Here is a 21765-nt window from a genome sequence, read left to right as displayed (position 1 = left end):
CCACGGTGAGAGCGTGTTGGAATATAAGCCGGTAACGCAAACAAGCAGAACGTACATCTTACTCGTCGTCGGAGTTTCCTGCATCATTAAACGATGTAGCTACTAGGGTCAATACATTGAATGTATTGGCAAGATTCACCAAAAATTATATCAGAACCTACCAAGTATATGCATAATGTGGCAAAGTGGGGTTCAAGGCTATTTGCATAAAAACTTAGTTATTTAATTCTATCTTTTAAACAAATAGGTTTTATCACTATTAGACATGGGGTAGACACACCCATGCTCCTATTAAACTAAGGACATTGAGTAGACACATCAATGCTCCTAAACCGAAGTTCAAACCATTCATTTTATTAAGAAATTAGAATGAGTGAGACTTTCCTTACAGCTCCACATCTAGTTGCTCAAATTGTCCATTGCCAGGGACACGACTAAGTACTTAGTTTTGACGCTCTCGAGAGTTTGTACACATTCCCCACAAGAAACCGATGGGTTAATCCCTTGCTGTCCTCAGGGTAGAGTAGCAACGGCATCGATTACGAGATTTTCAGAGGTATTCTCTAAACCACGAGAGAATCATGCTCCCCCTACACAGCTACCTCAGTACAATTCCTCGGGTCTAGTTTCATACAAGTTACTCTTGTCTCGCCAGAGCCCATATAGCATTATGGTTGTACTGGAAGCTGCTAAATAGGAAACTAGTCCAGTCTTGATTACCCCAGGTGGCATTCCACATTTGCAACGTAGGCGCTTCCCGAATCCACGGGAGAGACGTCCATGGATGATCCATTCCCGAATCCACGGGAACTCGACTCAGAGGGACCCATAGAAATGGACCTGACGCCGCTAATCCTCAAAATCCTCAAAGCAGCCCACCCAGGACGGTTCATTGAATTAATTGTTTTGTCTTACATCTAACAAAACATTTCATATATCCAAAGGCATAACAATTTCATAGTGTAGTTATTTCCCTCACGATACTACCATAGCCTAGCATTCAACTACAATCGATGGAAATTGGGTAGCAAGGTAATGGAGAGGGTGAACTAAACTACCTGGGATTTATAACTACCATAAAGGTACGAGTAATAGTCTTAATGCAACTAATAAAACAACTAGTGCATAGTAAAATATTTAGGAGAATGATCAAAGTGAACTTGCCTTGTCCAGAGTTGTAGTGGTTATCACACTCTTCGCAACAACAGGGATTACACTCCACACAATCTAAAAATAAAGAAAGCATACACACAATAAACACAACATTCAATACAAAATCATGCTATGATGCATATGCCATGACGATGCACACTTGGTTACTTTTAATGTAACAAATTTGTTTCTGTTTTGAAAAGTTTTTCAAATGATTTGGACAGATTATGCAACAATAAAAGAGGTAATTAATATGCATGAAAGAAGGATAGGATTTAAATTAAAAAATTGTGTGGTTTTTGCAACACAGAGCAAGATTTAAACTTGTATGCCATTATTATTCACAAAATAATTTCTCTTCTAATCCTAATGGACAGAGAACATGCTCAAATAATTTTACAGCAAGCTAACCTGCTCAAAACCATTTTGAAATAATTCATTTGAAATTTAAACCATATTCAACCATTCTGTAATTTGCTTCTGGCAAAGTTGTTCAAAATTGAAATTCGACTGTGCCAAAATATTTTGCAAGTTGTGACGATTTCAGAAAGGTGTGGATCATAATTTTTGGACAAGCGGTTTAAAATTTATGAGAGTTTGAATACTCGGGGGGTTTTCTGCAAATGTGCACTTTTAATTCGGCCGAAAAAGAAATTAAAATTGCTCTGCCACGTGGCAGTGCAGCACTGGTCGGTACTGTTTAGGCTTAGGGTTTACCAGGGGCTGCCGGACTTGGGGAAGACGGTGGCGGTGGTTGGCGGCGGCGGCGCGGTCGGGCGGAGACGGGCGGACGGCTGCGGCTCGGGGCTCGGGGACGGGCGACTCGGGGCGGAGACGGCGGACGGCGACGGGCGGTTCGGCGGCTCAGGGCGGAGACGGCGGATGGGTGGTGCGGCTCGGCGGCTCGGGACGGCTCGGGAGCAGGGAAGAACGGCGCGCTCGGGGCGGCTCGGGTCCTCAGGTGGGCGGCGGTCGGGCTCGGGAAGCGGCGGGGTTGGGCTCGGGAATGGGCGGCTCGGGCTCGGTGACGGGTGGCTGCCGGCGGACGGCACGGGCGGACGGCGGCGGTCGGGGCGTCGCTGCGATGCTCCAAAACAAAAAGCTCCCGCGTCACTGTGTGCGCAATGAAGAGAGAAGACAGAGGAGGGGGTCGGTGGCGGTGGGGGCTCACCGGAGCGGCGGTGATGGAGCAAAAACGGCGGCGGCCGAGACAAACTTCGGCGAGAAATTACTTTCTAACCGAGGCGAAATCGGGCGTGAGGTTTGGGAAAGTGGAGGAGAAAAGCGAGGGCTTCAAACTGACGCGCTTGGATTTGGCGGAGACGGGTCGTGCGCGGAGATAACGGAGGTGGGTTGCGGGGCGGTTTCGCGGATGTGCTCTGCGTGGACTCCGGAGGCAGTGGAGGTAGGGGACGATGGCGGGGCCCGCCGGGCAGTGGGAGCGTCCGGGCGGCTCGGGCTGGGCCGGTCCGTCCGGTCCGGTTCGGCCGGTCCGGTCTGGTTCGGCTTCGGTTTTTCTTTTCTTTTTTCTCTTTTCTGTTTTTGAACCTCAAAATGGATTCAAAGTTCCAAATCACTCCAAATAAATTGCAACAAAATTTGTAAAATCATATTTTCATATGATCTAACTTCTGGAACAAGAATTTCCTCAAAATAAAATATTTAAAAATAGATTTGCTAATAAAAATGGCTTTTAGGGCCTTTTAGGCTATCAAAATAAATTATTTTTCAAAGTAATTTCAAAAGTGAATTTATGGGATAGCTATATATATGCATTAAATCCCTTTTTATGCCAAAACGCTCATGGGTTGAAATACAAATTAATCAAAAGCAAGAACAAAGACCAAAATCAAATAACAACACTTTTATAAAGGGTTTTCTAGGTTGATTTTAGGGTTTTCAAATGTGATCAAATGCAAGAGTGGCATATGCTTATGATATGCAATGCATATGAAGGGTTTTGAAAATTGGGATGTTACAGGGTTGTAGATGGAGGAGGAGGAGGACGACGACGACCCCGGCGGCGCATCCGACGCCTCCCCTCACCAGATCTCGCATGGACATCTCCGCCCACCGAACCACCGTTTCCGCCTGGGGAAGAAACCGACGTACGTCACTGGCGAGGCAGTGGAGCTGTGATGACGAACTGGTGATCTGTCCGAGGGGGCTCGGGGGAATGTGCTTTTATGGGCGCAGCTAATACCTGTGCTGCACGGTCATATTTCGACGTCCGCGTCCACATGTTGAAAATGCTTCTTCCGACAACGCCGACAAGTTAACGAGACCAATGGATTTTCAGATGAAATCCTTTGGGAAGAAAAAACCGGTAACACTTTCAACTAATTTAAGAAAAAGCTTTCTAAATCTGACGGCCGAACTTTCAACAACTTGAGGATGAGCTTTTAAAAATCCGGACCATAGCTAAAAATATTGGAGAGGCTTTCAGAAATTAGAGATAAACTTCAAAACAGTGGTGAAAAATTACAATCTCAACCTTTCCAAAAGCGCAAAGTGTGCATCCACCCAAAAAAATTAGACAGTCAACACCGGGCGAGGGGGGGGGTGTTCACACCTGAATACATTACATATGTGCCAAGGTTACAAAAGGGCGGATGACAAACATAGTTACGCCATAGATCAACAGTGCAATTTTTTTTATCATAGCATCTTAATCTGAATGACCATAAGCTTATGTCTTTAATAAGAGACAGCAACGAGCACTGAAAAGGATCTTAGTGTTCCTAGACTTCCAAATTCTCCACAGGATGGCTATCAGGAGTGTTGCACCCACGGCCCCAGGGGTGCCACTCGTCATGGGCGCATGGGCAGTGGCGCAAGTTACGATGCTAAGGGTAAATGCCAACTACCCGGTCACGGAGCGAACCTTGAGGCAAGGAAGGGACCCAAACCGGTGCCTAGCCTTGGCTATAAAACCCCCAACGCAGCTTGCTCAGAGAACAAGTGCAGAAGAAGGAGGGGCACCGCAGAGACACGGCTGCGGCAACGTCACCGGCAGTGTAGTCGCCGGTGCGTGGTCGCAGCCGGGTCCCGGGGGTGCCCTCCCTGGAAGATTGAGCGTTGGTAGCTCGGCACCCCCGTCGGGGCTGGCTCTCACGGAAGGGTCACGCGCGTAGGGTGAGGCGGATGCATGGCGTGCTGCGCCTTCAGTGTGTTTTTGCAGGAAAAAAGCAAGGGTTGTGCCAGGCGCATGCAGGCAGGGAATCTTCCCTGTTCATCAATGGGACAAGACCCGCCGGTCAGGGCTGACTGGGCGATGTGTCCAGTCTCGTCGGCGCAGGCTAGGGGGAGGCGCGTGGAGGAAGGGCTTTGACAACTGCACCTTCCACCGCCGCACGCGACACGTGTTGAGGATGCGTCCTTAGTTGTGGTATCCCCTTGCAGTATAAAAGGAGGGCCAAGGGCAGTGTAGAAGGGTGAGATTCAGGCTAGCTAGGAACAACAGTCCGGAGGAAGGGAAGAAGGACAGTAGAACCATGTAGTAGGAGCCCCGGGGGGCCAGCAGAGAGCCGCGGGGACCGTGTAGCCACTTCATTCCATATAAGAATCCAGACAAGTAGAAAGTAGGGTATTATGCTCCGACGGCCCAAACCTGGGTAAATCTTGTGCGCCTTTGTGTGTTTGTTGCTACTTGCTGCCGTTGCAGCTCCCTCGCCCTCCACGAACAAAAGGGGGTGTGCAGCATCCCCGGTGTCGGAGTTCAGACACCGACAAGGATCGATGGCCATAGCTACAGGACGTAGCCAAAGATCCTGGAAGTAGATGCCGGCCATCTGATTTTGGAGTAGATCCCAGAGCTGGATTGCTAGGGGGCACGAGATGAAAAGGTGAAACGATCTTCTGAACTTGCAAGGCATCGCTCGCATGTAGCCGACTAGATTAGGGTTTATGATGGAGGTTCTTGCGAGTGTTATTAGGTGATCACGAAACAATGGCCAAGCAAATACTTTTACCCTGTTTGGCACTCAACTTTTCCAAATCAATGGTGCTTTGGGATCATCTGGCGCAACAGTAATGGCAAGATATGCCCCTTCCGACTAGTGGTGGGATCCATCCTTGAGAGATGAACGTCAGGTGCATCCTCAACCGCTACATCCTACAACATATCTAGCAAAAGAGTGAGCTCTGCCGTGGCAACAAGGGTTAGCCGATTCAGCAAGCAACTTCTAGAACTTCATCCAATATGGTGAGAGAAAATGGCTAGGAATATGGTATCTAGAGGTTGAGGTAATATCCATGTGTCTAACAAAAAGAAGGTGGGCCTCCCTCACCACACTTTGCAAGAGGTTAGTGATCTAAGATGATCAATGTGTTTCAGTATGAGTTTTGCAAGGTGTTAGGAGGGTGGAGTGGATGAAAAAGGGTTCGTCTAGTGATCTAGAAGCCATTGTTTTCATGGTAGGTTCTCATAATGTAACAATCGAAAAGTAAATTTTAAGAGTAGGCTACCCAAAAAAAATGAGACTAGTGGCAACAACGACGTGCGACCTCGCATGTGCCATGTGCAACTGTACCAAAAGGGGAAGTAATGGATCTTATTTGAGCCAATCATTGGTAGTCAACCTTGCGGCGTCATGTTTAGCCACACCAAGATGAGCCGACCAAATCGGCGCCCAAATCTACCCACGTTGGGACAGCGGGGGGGGGGGGGGGGGGGGGGGGGGGAAAAATAGATGTCTTTTGCATGCGCGGTAATGTGTTTTTCCCTCCCTCCCTCTAGAATAAACGTGTGAAAAACTTCATATTTCTGTTTTGGTAATGGAGAAACAATTGACATTTAATCATGTTAACTGAGGAGCTCCTGATTCTCTCGAGCTTAAAAATGATACTCCCTCCGACCGGTATTACTTGTCTCAAATTTGTCCAAATACATATGTATCTATGTGTTAAAAGCATCTAGATACATGTAATATTTCGACAACTAATTCCGGCCGGAGGGAGTAGTTTTCTTTTCTCCGAAAACAAACACGCATGGTATTCGTGAATTTACACGATGCATTTAATACACAAGATTTGAATTCAAGTTCATTTCATGGCTCGAGAAAAAAGGCCAATCCTACATTGAGAGTGATAATGGGCCGAACCGACAGCCCAATGTATTAAAAACAAGTTCGTTGTTTTGTTTTTCGAACTTTGGTTGAAATTGGATTGAATTTCCTTGACACGGCAGACGTTTCACGATTTTGTATGGTGTTTTTTGGGCATGGGAGCAATCAGGCACTCTGTACTATACCTGGGCAAACCTCGGGCCGGGCCGGGTTCGGGCCGGACTTCATAAAAGCCCGACGGTCAAATCTGAAGCCCGAGCCCAGCCCGGCCCGGCCCGAAACCCCGAAAATAGACTATTTAAGTATTAAAATAATTATTTTCGAAATAAATAAATAATTTTTATACCTATTTTTCCAAAAAAAAATCCGTTTTTTGCCATTTCGGGCTTTTTTCAGACTTTTGGGCCGGGTCTGGGACTGGAAATTGAGACCCGAGCCCGGCCGGGACGTCTGGCTTCGGGCCGGGCCGGCCATGCGCAGGTATACTCTGTACGATAAATCGGTCATTGGAGTTGGAAGCCTTCCACTGGAAAAGATAAGGAGGTCCACCTGGCAGCGTCTGCTCTACACATCCACAACGGCCATGGCCTTCGTCGCCATCCACGCCCGCCTCCTCGTCTTCCGCCCTCCCCTCGCCGCCGCCGCCTCCGCCTCCTCGTCTCTCCACTCGGCTCCTTTCCCCGCCGGTCTACCGCGCCTCAGTACAGCAGCCGGAAATCGCTGCAGCCTACGGCACCGGCGCCGGCCTGGTCGCGCTCGCGCGGCCGCCATCACGGCGTCGCTCGACCTCACCGAGGACAACGTCCGGCAGGCCATCGTCGACGCCAAAGCCGAGGCAAGCCAACCCCCTCCCTCCCTCCCTCCACCTCTCTCATCCCCATCTATTCGGCACCCACGGCTCACAGTGCCATCCCGCCCTGTAGCCCCTAAACTGACGCCATTGTTTGGTCTCTCTCCTGCATCGTGATTCAGCTGGCCCAGCTGTTCGACACGTCGGTGGGCATAACAGGTGAAAACCCCAAACCGGTTCCGCCGTCGACGCACTGCAGTACCATTTTGCTTGTCCCCTTGGTGAATGAATGGGTGTGTGGCTGGTGGCAGGGCAAGTTGATCTGGCGGAGCTGGACGGGCCGTTCGTGAAGCTCCGCCTCAAGGGAAAATTCTGGCACACCCGCGCCACCGTCGTCGCGCGGATCGGCAACTACCTCAAGAACCGTATACCGGTGAGCTCTGTTTGTTTCCGGCGTTCTATGCCAGTCTGCCTCTTCTTCATAGTGGCGCGAGGGGCAGTGCTGCACGCGGAAGTTGTTAAGATGGTGACGAGGTTTTTGATTGGGCAGGAAATCTTGGAGGTGGAGATAGAAGATGAGAACCAGCTTGACGATAGCCCCGCGGCTTACTGAGGTATCCCCCGTGCATTAACAATATCTGGTGTTCACTAACTATTTCAGACTTGTGATGTATTGAAACTATCCAATTAGGTTCTAGCTAGGAGAAACACCTGAGATCTTGAGATTTCTAATCAGTGTAGTAGTATTTTTGCCAGTGCAATTGGTAGAATTCTCTTGTTCCAAAATGGTGGCACAACACAACCACATAACCAGTTTTGCAATATACACTACCCCGATGCTATCAAAGTTGGAGTTCTGATTCATGACGACAGGAGACATGAAACCACATTCAGTATCTCGTAATTTCATTGCATATCAGCATGTGCCGATCAGGGGGGCAAGAACTAAAATCATAAAAAAGTTAGAACCATTGAAGAATGAAAACATGCATCTTGTTATGCAATATGAATGAAAAATTCCATATCTATTAATTTTATAAGTTGGCTCTACGAGCACAGAGGTAAAATGTAGCCTTTTAGATTTCTAATTTCTACTTTTATAGATTTTACGTCATCAATTTAAACAAAGTAAAGATAACATACGAAGACTCACACGCTCACATCTTGCGATATTGGAAATATTTCCGACGAGTGTCGTAGCTAGCGCCTTAGACGATCGTCGCAACTGGAAGAAGCACGGCGCTGCCGGCTGCGCAAGAACAGAAGAAAACAATTGGATCGATTTTGATCGATCGGGCGACGTGCAGACGTGTGTGGTTTTGCGGCAAGGCTTTCTATTGACCAACCCGCTTCCTTGGCTAAGCAGCCCAATGGCCCAAGATCTGGCCCAGCTGGGCGGTTCTTTGCTGTTGCTGCTGGTTAGAGAGAATTGTGGCGGGGGGTCGAAAATGCTAAAAGCCAGCTGAAGTCACAGCGACCACTGCTGCTGAAAGTTGGTAGATTTGTTACCCCCCTGAATCCGTCCCTGGTGCTGATGGGGGGCAGTGCTGATGGTACTAACCACCTGCAATGGATTAATGCCCATTGTCTTTTGTGAACCCCCATTAAAGTGCAATTTAAATATATATGCAATTGCCTGATACTTTCTCATGTTTCAGTTGCTTTTGTACCCACAGTTCAAGTGCAATTGCAAAAAAAGAAATACAAAACTAAAATTGAAGGAAAACAAATACAGAACTAAAAAAATGACTGAAACTTCACAAAATTGGCTCAATTGACCGAAACAACATTGAACAAAAAGAATGACTTAAAATTTTGAAATTTTCAGGTGCGTGTGTTTTAGCTATTCCATTACTATAATGGCCTGAATGACTGAAGCGTAGTTGTTGAAGGACCAAGTGTACTAGAAGTCTGGAACCAACTAAACACCTTTCTTTTGTAGCCACATGGTTTGGGACTTCAGGAATTGGCAGTTGCATAGATGGATTGGTTTGCACCAGCTACACTCTGATTGCAGGGATACGAGATTTGAATGTATCTGTTCAGGGTAAAGGACATGCAAGCTGTGGAGGGGGGGGGGGGGGGGGTGCTATTTTTCAATACAAGGTTTGGTATGATCATGTTTTTGTAAGTGGAAAGGATCTAGCAATGATGTGCTCATGTGCTGACTGTATTCTTTATATTCATTATATTCATATGTTAACTACTGCAAATGATGTTTAGGTTGGTGTGGTCATCAACTCATCATATTGCATCTATAACTAATGCATAGGGAATTCCTGTGTTCATTATGTCTTGTGATGTGGATGGCCCTCTGGTAGAACCATAAGTTGGTTGCAACCATAACATGCTCACAAGTGTCATGGTGGTTCAATTTTCATTTCTAAGTACAGATGGATGCGGAGTTATGTTATTTCGATATCTAGTTTTTCCATTTCTTAAGCACTTGGGCTATGTTTTAAGAACTTGAAAACAATTTGGTGGTGTTGTAAGCTGATATCTACATTCACGTAAATCCTTGTGATGCAATGTGGAACCGAGCATTGGAAACTTTAACTGATGCTGCTTCTGAGACCTATTTCTAGTCAATTGTCAAATGTTTTCGTGGCAATGAACTATCTGACGAGCAAGGCGTTCAACAGCACCTTATCCCTGTGTAACCCCATTTCGTTTAAATCTGACTATGTTCTCTTGTTTTCCTTTTGCGAGAACGTTGTTGGCATTGGCATATTTGTGTGCTAGCAGCGGGGAACTAGCTTATTTGAATTTGATCCAGAGAATTCGGCTCCCAAGGAGAAGATGTTGCTATCAAATACAGGGAGAAGAAAGTTCAGAAGAGCATGTGCAAACTTCAGCTCCGCAACGCATGGACGCAGAAAATCAGGAGGCTGATTATAGCAGATAGATCCATCATCCATGCACGCCAAACTGCAGAAATCCATCCAACTGAAACAGAGATAGCTGAAGAAACCGACAGAACACAACTGCGCCAAACGAAACCCCTGGCCAGAATGCCAGATCTCCTGAGCAATCTGAGACCTCAAAACTTCCATGAGAAGAAGGAAATAATCTCGCAGGACGCCTAATAATGCTCCAGTCTGGAATAAACCGTGAGCAAAAACCTCCAACTGTTGAGTGTCAGGATAACATGTGACGAACTCTGAGTCTCTGACAGACAGATGCTGAACAAGTAACAAGTGCTCAACGGCTCAGGCAGTCAGGTCAAGTCCCTTCCTTGCAGTTGCAGATTCCGCCGCTGGATCCATCCAGTGCTGTGCTGGGTCCAAAGTCCGAACTGCTATGATCGCTTCCTGGGATGAGGATCAGACCAGAGAGATGGACCAGAAGATCATCCCATTGTGCACTGGGCTGCCAGTAGTACGCTGGGGAACATGCAAGTCGCTTTTGCCCAGGCTAGCCACTGTGTCGTGTGGTCCTGTCAACGGCCACTAGCCCCCAGAGATACCGGCTCCACCCCAAGCCAACACCACGATGCGTGAATCAACCATCAATTTGGTTGTCCAAACTTATATGTATAGCTGCAACTTTTGTGACCGTGAGGTACATTTGATCCTCTTTAGTTCAACCAAATGAATTAAAGTTTTAAAATGACATAACTTTTAAAAAAATTAGTTCATTTGTTTAAACTAAAAAGTGTCGAAAGGTACCTGAGGGTCACCGTGTTGCACCTCTAATTCGAAGAGAATCTTAATTATTTTTTCGTAAACCAGACCACATCATTGAGCTGAACGAACGAACGAGCCAGCCATTTCTTTTTCTTTGCATGGAAAGTGGGAGTGCTGCACTTGTTGGGCTCCTCCTCGTATTGCTTCTCCGGGTCTTCTGAATAATAGTATAAACCCGGTCCATTTGCGTAGCCTGATCCCTGTTTGTCGGCCAGATTAGCGAGGATCAGGTTCCATGTCAGGCCAAAAGGACGGGAATAATTAACCGCGTCAGGATCGACGGAGAAAGCCGCGGCTTTAATTAATTTTTAGTCTTTCGATGTCCGGCTACGGAAGTAATCTGAGATCATTAAAGAAAGGCATGCAAAATGAGTGGGGTGTTTATATATGTGGGGTATTTTTACATTTTCTGTGACGCAAAAGTCTTGCTCGTGCATGTGATCCCACGTGAGGCGATCTTAGTTCTAATCCTTGAGCAACCGCACCTACGTGCATGAAATCCGGGTCGCCTGTTTCCTACCATTGACCTCTCTTTCAGTTTTTCTTCTTTTAACCTTTAGTAACACCAAAACTCATTGTACATTTGTACATCGTCTTCGTACTCTTGAAACAAAAAACTCTGCAGATTAACTTTGGCGAGATCTGGTAGCATTTCCCGTTCTAAATAAGGGTTTTTGCTCCGGCCGGTTCCTTGTTTACGCCCTCTAATTGGACCGGCCAAAACCATCTCATCCCGGTACCAAATCGACGTCGTGCCCACGAGTTGTATCAAGTGAGGTCTGTGGGGACTGGGGAGTGGGACAAGACAAATCGTAGTTCCCTACCATCTCACTGAACCGTGATGTAGATGATCACTAATTTAACCAAGTGGCAACTCCGTACACGTGGATCTGTTACATATGGAACAGTTGGATAGAAGTTTCGTCTCCTTTTCCAGCACAATGACGTGGATTTTCTTCTTAGGATTGTTGGACCGTATCCTTTTTCTTCCTAGGATCCATCAGTCCATCGGCGGCTCCGAGGAGGATCAGGCGTGGATTACAAGGATGCCGATTTACTTTAGTTTAGCTAGCATGTTCGCGTGCATGCCCAATTGCCCCATGGATTAGCAGCGGCCCTGATACGATCGGTCGTGATCTAACTAATCAGCTGGGTGGGCGATCTTTGTTGCGTCGTGGCAAGGTAATTAAGTTGAGACGGCGGCAAAGTACACTGTCATCGTCACGACGGGGGTTGCACAAGAAAACGCGAACTTTTCCGGTTGAGTTGCATCGGGCTAGGTGCATGCACCGATGCACGAGTCATTGCCTATTGGCCTACCGTGGAGATGCTACCTTTCGTCGGAGGGCGTTCCCCGTCGACGCACGCCACATTGCCGCCAACTGGTTTTTCTGGTTTTGTATGTTTCCTCCTGTGTTTATGTAGCAGTACTTTTTTTTTCAGGCATTTACAAAAAGAAAGGCAGATAAATGTGTGCGGCAACATTTATTGTTGTGTCCTCTACCGCTCCTGATCGTCGAGAAATGGATCGAAATGGAGACATAAATCAGAGTACGTTTCTTTTTATATTTTATGGAACAAATGGAAAAATCCGACCCTATAAGTACTGGCCCAATAATATATAAAAAACAGCTTAAAAATCATACAGTTCAAAAAGACATTAAAAAAAAGTACAACAAAACCGGAGCTTGGAGATACGGTTTAGACTTTCGACTAGGTGGGGAAATTTAAGGAAACATCACACAGAAGCGGCAATTGTCGAAGACAAACATTTGGCATAGCGCAAGCTATTGCCTGCGGCGACACAGCATATAGGACGCAGGAAGTGAAGTAGGAAAGAAAAAGAGAGCTGGGTGCTAATTTCTGGAAATCCCTATTCCATATGCAAGGAGGATACCATATTTCCGTGTTTATATTGTTGAAAACTAAATCTCATTAGTATTTCCTACCAGGAAAAGCTAAAATTAAAAACAAACTTGATCTTTCAAGGTTAGACAGACGACATTTTGCAATTATAGCTACAACATCATGACTTCGTCCTTTAGCTTTCTTTTCTTCCCCGAAATATGACATTAGAACTCCAGCTCCTGCTGGAAAAAAAGGTGTTCATTCACCAACCGTGCACTCATACCAAGAGGCATATTTTCCATGCAGAGAGAAAGACATGGACCCAAACATGGCCTTTCCCAACCTAACTTGTTGAAACTTGTCGCTGCATAAGAAAATTCCTTATTTGCAACTGGACAAAAACATATTTGAAAAGGACCTCCAGACTCACCAACAGTGCTATAACTCCTAATGGCCATATCAGAATAATTGCATTTATGCCCCTTTTTATTCAAATAAAAAGTATGTAATAATTGTATGTATCAGTGTAAACACACTTTTGGTGCAGACGATGAAGTTTCACCGGAGCAGTGTCGACGGGATATATTTTTCAGTCAAGTTTTGCTACCTCTTTCTTAATAAAAAAAGCTAGCTGGATTTGTTTATTACATGAACAAGAAGCATTGCGCATGCATCATTTGACAAATTTTTACTTGTGATGTTAAGTTCTGTTATCCGACGACAGTAGTGTTGCTAAGCCATCAAGAGTGATCGTTCCAAAGTTGTGGTTGCACAACTACTCTCTCTGTCCAATTTCTTACGACTATTAGACTAGTAGTACGAGATTATTGTGACACAAAAGTGATATCACTGGATTTGTATCAAATAAACATTATATAATGGTATATAACTCTTAAACACTTATAACAAATATTGTTATTATCTTTCTTTTCTTTACTTCGTACATGTAAAATATGCAAGTTTTCTCAAATATGCACATTTGGACTACCATAGTCTAAATGATGATTTGATGATTATATACTTAATTTCTCTTACGGTCCAGTTCGAACAACTTTAATGATGTCATCCTATCGGGTAAGACGAGGCAGAGTTAAGGGTGGAGGAGGATTCAATGGTGACGCAATATTAATTGCATCTGGAATATGAGGGAGAGACCAAAAAACATTTCCCCTCAATTTCCTTGTCAGGAAAAGGCAAGATGCATAGACATATAGAAATGAACTTACTGGTTGTGACTAGTTTTGCAAATGAACGCCTGATAAGGTCACATTTTGACAACTCGAAGGTGTCACCGGAACAAGATGTTATGGCACCTCCTCTCACGTTGCCTCTCCCACCCCTTCATGTGTTCATGGATGCTCCCGAAGTGTGTTTCCAACGATTTTCCATAAATCTTAGAGAGCTTTATAAATCGGAGAGTTTTCAAAAATATTCTAAAACTTTTTATAAATGAGATCTTTAAAAAAAGAGCACTTTAAAAATAATGTCGAGTTTCAGTAAAAAATTTAGAGTTTTTTTTAGAAAAATCAGGGACTATCAATAAAATTTTCGAGATTTTATTTCCAAAAAAATTAACAGATTTTAATCTTATTATTTTTTCAACAAAATCTGAGTGATTTCATTTTCTTGAAAGTTTTAATAATTTTTGTGAGAGATTTATAAAAATCTGCTACCAACAAATTATGAGAGCTTCTAACAATTTTTGTAAACTTTCTAAAACTTTAAACACATTTTGTAAGTTCCAAAATAAAAAATCAGCAAAATGAAGTGTGCTTTCAAGTTGGAGTGTCGAGAAAATGCTCAAAATCACACAAAAAAAATCTCTGAGGGGGAAGGAGATATTGCTTGTATGTCGCGTCGACAAGCACAGGCTACTCCATCGGGTGGCGCATGTGGGGGCCAGACTGCACTGGCAAGCACGGAGCTTGGTAAGGCGACGGTAGGGGCGGGACATAGGCACTGGGCGTGGCAGGTGGGGAAGGCAAGCGACGTATGGACACAGAAGATGGGGAGCCGACGCCATTGAGCACGATGGAGGGTTGACTTCTCTCTCTCTATCCGCCTCGCATGACTTCAGAGGAAGATAAGGTAGCTAGCTCGAGAAGATAAGGCGTAATGGAAGGATAAGATTTGTCGGGTAGGGTATGCTACGTGAACAGAGGGAGGGAGACAAAAACAGCCGGGGAAGGGCGAGTCTCTCTTGACCACACATCGCAAATGGGCACCGGGAGAGATTTCACAAACTTTGGCATACAATTTGTGTTGGCCTGGTATATCTAAAATGTGTATAGTACATAATATGTGTAGGTAGTTTTTTCTACGACACTCTTGAAGGTGTATGATTTCTATAGAGAAACACGTCTTGGTGTGATGGTGGAGTTGTGGGTGCATGACTTCACCAATCAGGGTTGAAATCCTGTTGCTCACAATTATTCTTTAGGGGTTTTCTCCGACAGTCTTGCCCTCAAATGATTTCTATATCCGTTTGCTCGTCTATTATAATTTATAATCATAGATGGTAACTCACCCTCACCACATGGGTTTTCGTTTTGTTAATAAGCAAAAGAAGACTCCTTTTTATGAGTTTGGCCCTTGAACTACTCATTAAAAATAAAATATAAAGGTGTTTGGCAAGGTGTTTTCACCGTTGAGTTGATAGGATCGGTCTTGACACCTCGTGTTCAGGTAACTCACCCTCACCTCCTGAAGCTTGTCTTGTCACATTCCTAATTTTGTTTGAATTCTATAGTCAATCAACTTCTCCAATCTCCAACACTAAAATTTGTGATATATGGTTTTTCATTGTACTGCTAATAAATCAGTGCGCCAGAAAATTACTGTTTACATGGATATTTCCCCTGTTTCTATGCATGTATCTGGATCTGTATGATACGCAGCGAAAGCGGTCAAACCTCTATCCTTAGAAGTGCTCTAAAGATGGTAGTAACAGAGAAGGCATTTACGCTCTATTGCTAAACAGCAAAAGTAGGGAACCGTTCTCCATTAAGGCCAAAATTTGATTCCAATGATTATTAGGAAATTTTCCATGGACTTATTTTATTTTTACGATTCCAAAAAAATAAACCCAAAGCCTACAGAAAGTAAACAAGCGAGATAGTAAATGTCTAATTAACCATATACGAACATAACACGCAAAAAACACACCAGAGGCTGAACTGAAACCAGTAGATGACAGCTTTTGCCATTTAGAGCCAGCCAGCCCATCACTGGCAACAAAATCCTCCAAAACATCCCTCCCGTCCCCTTCCCTTCTCCTTGGTCAAACCGCCTTTCTCTCTTCTCTATCCCCCCTTAAAAAAAGTAGCACCCGGAGAACCGAGAGGCTGGGAATCGAGGGCAGAAAGGAGGGGGCACCTTAATCTCTTTCCTCTTCCTCTTGCAACAGGGTTCTTTCGGTGTGTTCCTCCCTTTTTTGCGGGGGGAGTTCTTGGTTAGTGGAGTCAGTGGAAACCTACCCTCATCTGTTTCGGCAAGATCTTTGTTTCCCTCGTCTGTGGGCTCCGTTCTTGGTTGGGGAAAGAACCAGGGAAACAAAAGATCAACAAAGGCAAATTCTTGTCCAAAATTCAGTAGTTTTTGCAGGAAAGGAAATTTTCAGGTTGTTGTTAGGTTTTCTCTCTCGATTGTTTCTTCTCCGTTATCGATGGGAGCGAGCAGACACATGATCTGTATCAGGTTCTGACTACCTTGTCGCCCTCTGCTCCAATCCACCTATTCGGCTTCGCTTTTAGGAAGAGAAGAGGGAGCAATCATCCGGTATCGGAGGCATCGCCCACTTGAGGTGCCACTTGGACATTTTCCTTTTCGGCTGCTTTTATTTTGTACTTAGCGCCTGCGTCTGCTCTAGAGTTTTTTTTGATATAAAAGCGGCTACCCTGCATCAAAATCGCTCGCCTGAAATTTCTTGATGTTCACGGAGATGGTTTTGGCTGCAAAGTTTGTATCTTGGTTAGGAAATTGTATCATTTCAATAACTGAATATCTTCATTTCGCATCAAAATTGCACCTTTGGGGAATTCATGTTTGAGGATTTAGTGCTTTGTCAGGGGAAAGTTGGCGGCTCACTTGCGCAGTGGATTGGATTATCCATTCCATATCAAGTGCTGTCCTTACGGTTTCTGAACATGGATTCAGAGGCTATGCTTGTAAAGTTTACAACAGCTCATGCTGCAGTTGATTTTTTTTTTCTGTGTGAATTCAGTGGTTTATCCAAGTTAGTAGTTTCCTTTAATTTGTCTGTTCATCTTCTTAGCCCATGTCTGTTGTTTCTTCACTTATACGGAGTACCTATTATCATGTTGTAGACCAGTAAAACTGAGTTGGTCTGTGTACTGGCCATGTATGTTGGGTTTAGCTTTTATGTCCTGGATTCTTACTATTTTCTTGTGCTTTATGATTCTGATCAGCATTTTTCTGAAAAGGATTTTTTTGCTTAACTTTACAGTCAAATGACCTAATGCTTCTTCTTCTCTGTGATGATCAACACTGATTAGATGTCTGATTAAAAAAAACTAATGATTCAACTGTACTAATGTGGTCTACTGTGTTACTTGTTTCAGCTGAGGAAGATTTGTTTCAAAGAAGTTGAGGAAGATTTCTTGCTCACATGGCTGGCACCAGTGACCGAGGATCCATCATGGAGGACTGGATGGCCATGCCCCCAACTCCCAGTCCGAGAACACTCATGTCAAGCTTCTTGAATGAAGACTTCAGCTCTGGCCCATTCTCCAATTTATTCAGTGAAAATGGTAGCAATAAGCCCCATGATCATTCAGAGAAGAGAGGAGAGTTTGTGGATTTGAGGGACCAAGTGCCTGCTCAATCAGCTGAAGCTACACTTCAAAAGGATATTTCCTTGGAACCAAACTTGTTCAATGCTAATCAGAAACCAAACCCACATGGCGGTCTGGCAGAGCGCATGGCTTCCAGAGCTGGTTTCAGCATTCCGAAGATAGATACATCTCGTGTTGGTTCATCCACAGTTATTCGATCACCCATAGCAATTCCACCTGGCCTTAGTCCAACTACTCTTCTTGAGTCGCCGGTTTTTCTTTACAATTCTATGGTATGGCATCTTCTTGTAACTGGTTTCTAATGTGCTATTATGACCCAGTATTCATCTATCAAGATTTTGATAAGCTATTCTTCGATTTAGCATTAAACACATGAAAGTTACAACTGCCAAGCTTTTTTGAAGTATATTCATGATTGATGTCTACTGTATAGAACATGGTCCGTTTGCAGTATAGAAACATGGTCTGTTATGCAGAATATTGATGTCCAAACAATGGTTCTCTGTTAGGAAACTTAGAAGTTTGATTTCTGTCTTGATTCAACACTCACAAATAGTCAAATACATATATGTACTTACGGTATGATATTCTCTATGGGAATGTAGCTGTAAATGATTATGGTCTGTTGCAGGCGCAGCCTTCTCCAACTACTGGGAAATTGCCCTTTCCGGCTACAAATGCTAACTCAACAATACCACCAGCTGCCAGGATGAATGAAGATCATACATTCAGTAATGATGTTTTTTCCTTCCAACCTCACTTAGGTTCGAAAGCGCCAAGTTTATCAACAGTGGAAAAGGTGATTTGCTTGACTCTTAATTTCTGCTCCCTCTGTTACCAAAATAACCTACCTCGCTTTTCTATGCATTTATGGTGTGCCTTTTTTTTGTGTTCTACAGGGTTACAATGCTTGTCCCTCAAACCAGTCATTGTCAAATATTCATCAGCGGGAATCCAATTTGCAGTCAAGCTTTACTGCAGTCAAGGACACTGCGGATGAAACAATTATTAAACCGAAGACATCTGACTCCATGTTCGGTGATGATCACTCATCTTCTGAAGAACAGGAAGATGATGAGACAGATCAAAATGGAGAATATTCTTCTGCCACAATTAGCACCCCAGATGAGGATGGATATAACTGGAAAAAATATGGACCGAAGCAAGTTAAGAGTACCGAGTATCCAAGGAGCTACTTTAAATGCACACACCCAAATTGCCCTGTCAAGAAAAAAGTGGAGCGTTCTCAGGTTGGTCAGATAACAGAGATAATCTACAAGGGTACTCACAATCACCCTTTGCCGCCTCTAAACCCCCACTCAGGTGTCCCTTTGTCGCACATCAGTGATCCACAAGTCAATGCCCGGAAGAACCCTGGTTTGCAGGCAGGGCTCGACTCTGCATCTTTGTGGGAAAATGGTAGAAGTGGATGTATCCAAGATGTGCAAAGTGAAGGTGTTGATGCAAGACCTGGTACTCGCCTTCCTGTATCAGCATATGGTGATACATCTATCGTGGAGTCTCAAGATGCAGTCGATGTCTCATCAACACTGTCTAATGAGGAGATTGACAGGGCAACACATGGCACCGTATCTTTAGACTGTGATGGCGGTGAAGATGAGACTGAATCTAAAAGAAGGTTAATGCCGCCTGCCACTTAACCACGTAATGCTGGCATGCTATTGTATTCATTTATGAACCTGGTTCTTTTTCAGGAAGCTGGATGCTTTGGCTACTGCTACTGTTACTGCCGCCGCCGCCACCTCCACCACCAGCACAATTGACATGGTGGCTGCGGCATCTAGATCTGTCCGGGAGCCTCGTGTTGTTGTTCAGACAACCAGTGAGGTTGACATCCTTGATGACGGGTATCGTTGGCGCAAGTATGGTCAGAAGGTTGTCAAAGGAAATCCAAATCCAAGGTGAGCACATTTCACTCACAGCTTGACATTTTTAGTAATGTTTGGGAGTCTTGGTATTCGTCATGAAATATAACATCATTTCATTTGTCTGCAGGAGTTACTACAAATGCACGCACCCTGGCTGTTCAGTGCGCAAGCACGTGGAAAGAGCATCGCATGATCTGAAATCTGTGATCACAACATATGAGGGAAAGCACAACCATGAAGTTCCAGCAGCGAGAAATAGCGGGCATGCGAGCTCTGGTTCTGGCAGTGCTCCAGCATCTATGCCGCAGGTTAATCTCTCCCATCGTCGGCAAGAACAAGCACAAGGCAGCTTTGGTCAGTTTGGTGGTTCAACTCCTTTCGGTTCCTTTGGTCTCCCACCAAGAGGCCAGTTGGGAGCGGCAGGCAATTTCCGCTTCGGGATGGTTCCTCCAGGCATGTCGATTCCAATGCCCGCTGCTCATCAGCAATCAATGATGCAGGGCTACCCAGGGCTCATGATGCCAGAAGGACAGCCGAAGACGGAGCCAGGGCCACAATCAGAACATGCAGCCTCATCAGCTTACCAGCAAATGATGAGCAGGCCCCCCTTTGGTTCTCAGATGTAATTAAATAGGCAGGAAAGAAAGAAAGAAAAGGTAGATGTGCTCCAGCTTGATCTGTATACATGGTAGAATTTGCTACAGGATAACTTTGTTCTAGTTTTCTCGGTGACTTCATTTTTCTTCTGATCATTTTTTAAGCAAAGAATGCATAGAATATTTCTCATATATTTCAGTTGTAATCAGAAAAAGGGGATAGCTTGACAATGGGAACTTGAAACAATTCCGTAGTACTTGGTACGTAGTTGTCTGAAGGAAGACTGGTTGCTTGCAATTCCATCGTGCCCTGCTTAATAATCTGTTGTGTTTTTTTTTTTGGTTGATAGAAGACCCAAATGGTGTTGTTACACCACAGCTTCACTATTGCTTCTTTTTAAAACGTACGGGCCTTTTGTATTCCCTTTTGTAGATAAACAAAGCCACATCTATTCCTTGTTGTCTAATCAAATCGTGTCCTCAATCTATTCCTTTTGTGTTTTTGTTAGGGAAAGAACTGCAAAAGGAAAACAAAGTGAACGATGTTTTCACTGACAAAGGTATGCGGACTTCAAACGAATAGGGATACAGTTTATCTGGTTAATTGACTTCGCTAGTTAAAAAAAATCTACTTCTATTTAGAATTTTAGACTTGAAGATTCAGAGATTGCTCTAGAAGCGGGATACACGCAGCATCCCAGTTACAAAAGGAGATAAACCTATTGTTGAATCGGAGAGATGCTATTGCTTGCTGTAAAAATACTGAAGAGAACGGCGCTGGCTGGTTTGGTTGTGTTTCGCGAGCAAGTGCCGTGGGGATGGTTTTACTGATCGGCCGAGGTAAAGGGTTCGTGGATTCTGAATTTCTGATTCCCTTCCGCGCGAACAAATTGCATTGACCAGGCCGGGGGGTCTCGTCTCGGGGTTTCAGTAGGCCGGGCCGCCGCCCCTGGTCACGGAGCCGTCGAACACGACGACCTCGTCGCCAGCGGCCACGCCGTGCCACTCGAAGGACCGGGACTCGTCCATCACCCCCTGCCGGTGGATGAAGAAGAAAGCCCCGTCGCGGGGCAGAGGGAACCCGGCCGCGGCCGCCAGCGCCCCGCGCAGCGTCGGCCCCACGGGCGCCCCGCGCGCGCCCACGGCCACCTCCACGCGCCCCGCCCCGCACCGCGACACCACCGTCACCCGCAGCGTCTTCTTGGTGCTCGGTCTCGTTCTCTTCTTCTGCCGCTGATGCTGCTGATGCCGGCTCCGGCCGTCGGCGTCGAGGAGTGCGACGCGGATCACGGAGCCCTCCACGACGCCGTGCCGCTCGATGGCGCCGTCGTCCGCGAGCAGCAGATCGCCGTTGTGGGAGAGGGACATGGCGGCCGCGGGCCAGCCCTTGCGGCCCTGCAGCTTCTGCTTGATGTCTTGCACGGTGTCGAAGAAGCCCACCTCCATCTTGAACGGCGCCTCCCCCGACGAGCACACGAAGGTCACATCCATGGCGGCCGGCACTGATCACAAGCAGGTTAATTAGCAGCGAGCATAGACATGGCATGTCACATATATATGTCAAGGACTTGTTTCTGCTGTTTTAGTCTGTTACTGTACCTGCATGAATTTCCAGTGAACATCCATTGGCATTCTCGAGAGAGTCCAGACTTCATGCATGATCAAGATGCCTAGGCCATCATGCAAGATGAGGCCATGGTCCTTTCCTCATCTCACAAAATGGGCATGCAATGCAATGCCTACAGAGATTACATTGTGTGTAGCAGAGGCAAGAACTTTAATCGGCAAGAAGCATCGAGTGCCAGTTTCTCTAAAAACAAGTACGGAGTACTTCTCTCCGGAAGCGACTTCTCCCCTGTTACCTCGTACTTGCTGTGATAAGGAGGACCAACAACTTTGATTTTTTTCCCCTTATGTCACACAG

General features: G+C 45.4%; 3 protein-coding genes across 5 annotated transcripts; 2 read left to right on the top strand and 1 right to left on the bottom strand.

Moving 5' to 3' along the window:
- The first annotated feature begins 6733 nt into the window (after positions 1 to 6733).
- LOC100844417 lies at positions 6734 to 10637 on the top strand. Of its 3 annotated transcripts, none has more exons than XM_010239986.3 (5): positions 6734 to 7053; positions 7191 to 7227; positions 7320 to 7441; positions 7559 to 7622; positions 9718 to 10637. In XM_010239986.3, the coding sequence occupies exons 1-4, from the start codon at positions 6802 to 6804 to the stop codon at positions 7619 to 7621; spliced, it is 474 nt and encodes a 157-aa protein (XP_010238288.1). In that variant the 5' UTR covers positions 6734 to 6801; the 3' UTR covers position 7622; positions 9718 to 10637. The 3 variants fall into 3 exon arrangements, with proteins under 3 accessions (XP_010238288.1, XP_003578308.1, XP_010238287.1); XM_003578260.4 differs by lacking the exon at positions 9718 to 10637 and adding an exon at positions 8837 to 9356; XM_010239985.3 differs by lacking the exon at positions 9718 to 10637 and adding an exon at positions 8951 to 9356 and having other exon boundaries at positions 6736 to 7053.
- Positions 10638 to 15782: 5145 nt separating this feature from the next.
- On the top strand, positions 15783 to 20098 carry LOC100844123 (probable WRKY transcription factor 2). Its single transcript, XM_010239983.3, has 6 exons — positions 15783 to 16344; positions 17123 to 17628; positions 17988 to 18155; positions 18256 to 18995; positions 19072 to 19278; positions 19373 to 20098. Exons 2-6 carry the CDS (start codon positions 17170 to 17172, stop codon positions 19869 to 19871), a joined length of 2073 nt encoding a protein of 690 aa, XP_010238285.1. The 5' UTR covers positions 15783 to 16344; positions 17123 to 17169; the 3' UTR covers positions 19872 to 20098.
- On the bottom strand, positions 19956 to 21638 carry LOC104584695. The gene is made up of 2 exons (XM_014901848.2): positions 21441 to 21638; positions 19956 to 21343 (listed from the first exon to the last, which is right to left on the bottom strand). Exon 2 carries the CDS (start codon positions 21330 to 21332, stop codon positions 20769 to 20771), a length of 564 nt encoding a protein of 187 aa, XP_014757334.1. The 5' UTR covers positions 21333 to 21343; positions 21441 to 21638; the 3' UTR covers positions 19956 to 20768.
- Between the last annotated feature and the right edge of the window lie 127 nt (positions 21639 to 21765).

The sequence above is a fragment of the Brachypodium distachyon genome, chromosome 4, assembly GCF_000005505.3.
Source record: "Brachypodium distachyon strain Bd21 chromosome 4, Brachypodium_distachyon_v3.0, whole genome shotgun sequence".
Lineage (NCBI taxonomy): Eukaryota > Viridiplantae > Streptophyta > Magnoliopsida > Poales > Poaceae > Brachypodium > Brachypodium distachyon.
The sequence above is the reverse complement of the archived record's forward strand: the minus strand, read 5'-3'. Positions and strand labels throughout refer to the sequence as shown.

Bases quoted from the DNA above. Each gene is read 5' to 3' on its own strand.
- LOC100844417 (XM_010239986.3), top strand. From the start codon at position 6,802: ATGGCCTTCGTCGCCATCCACGCCCGCCTCCTCGTCTTCCGCCCTCCC. The intron at 7,228-7,319 runs GTGAAAACCCCA...GGCTGGTGGCAG, and splicing joins CACGTCGGTGGGCATAACAG to GGCAAGTTGATCTGGCGGAG. The intron at 7,442-7,558 runs GTGAGCTCTGTT...TTGATTGGGCAG, and splicing joins ACCTCAAGAACCGTATACCG to GAAATCTTGGAGGTGGAGAT.
- LOC104584695 (XM_014901848.2), bottom strand. From the start codon at position 21,332: ATGGATGTGACCTTCGTGTGCTCGTCGGGGGAGGCGCCGTTCAAGATG.
- LOC100844123 (XM_010239983.3), top strand. From the start codon at position 17,170: ATGGCTGGCACCAGTGACCGAGGATCCATCATGGAGGACTGGATGGCC. The intron at 17,629-17,987 runs GTATGGCATCTT...GGTCTGTTGCAG, and splicing joins TTTTTCTTTACAATTCTATG to GCGCAGCCTTCTCCAACTAC. The intron at 19,279-19,372 runs GTGAGCACATTT...ATTTGTCTGCAG, and splicing joins AAAGGAAATCCAAATCCAAG to GAGTTACTACAAATGCACGC.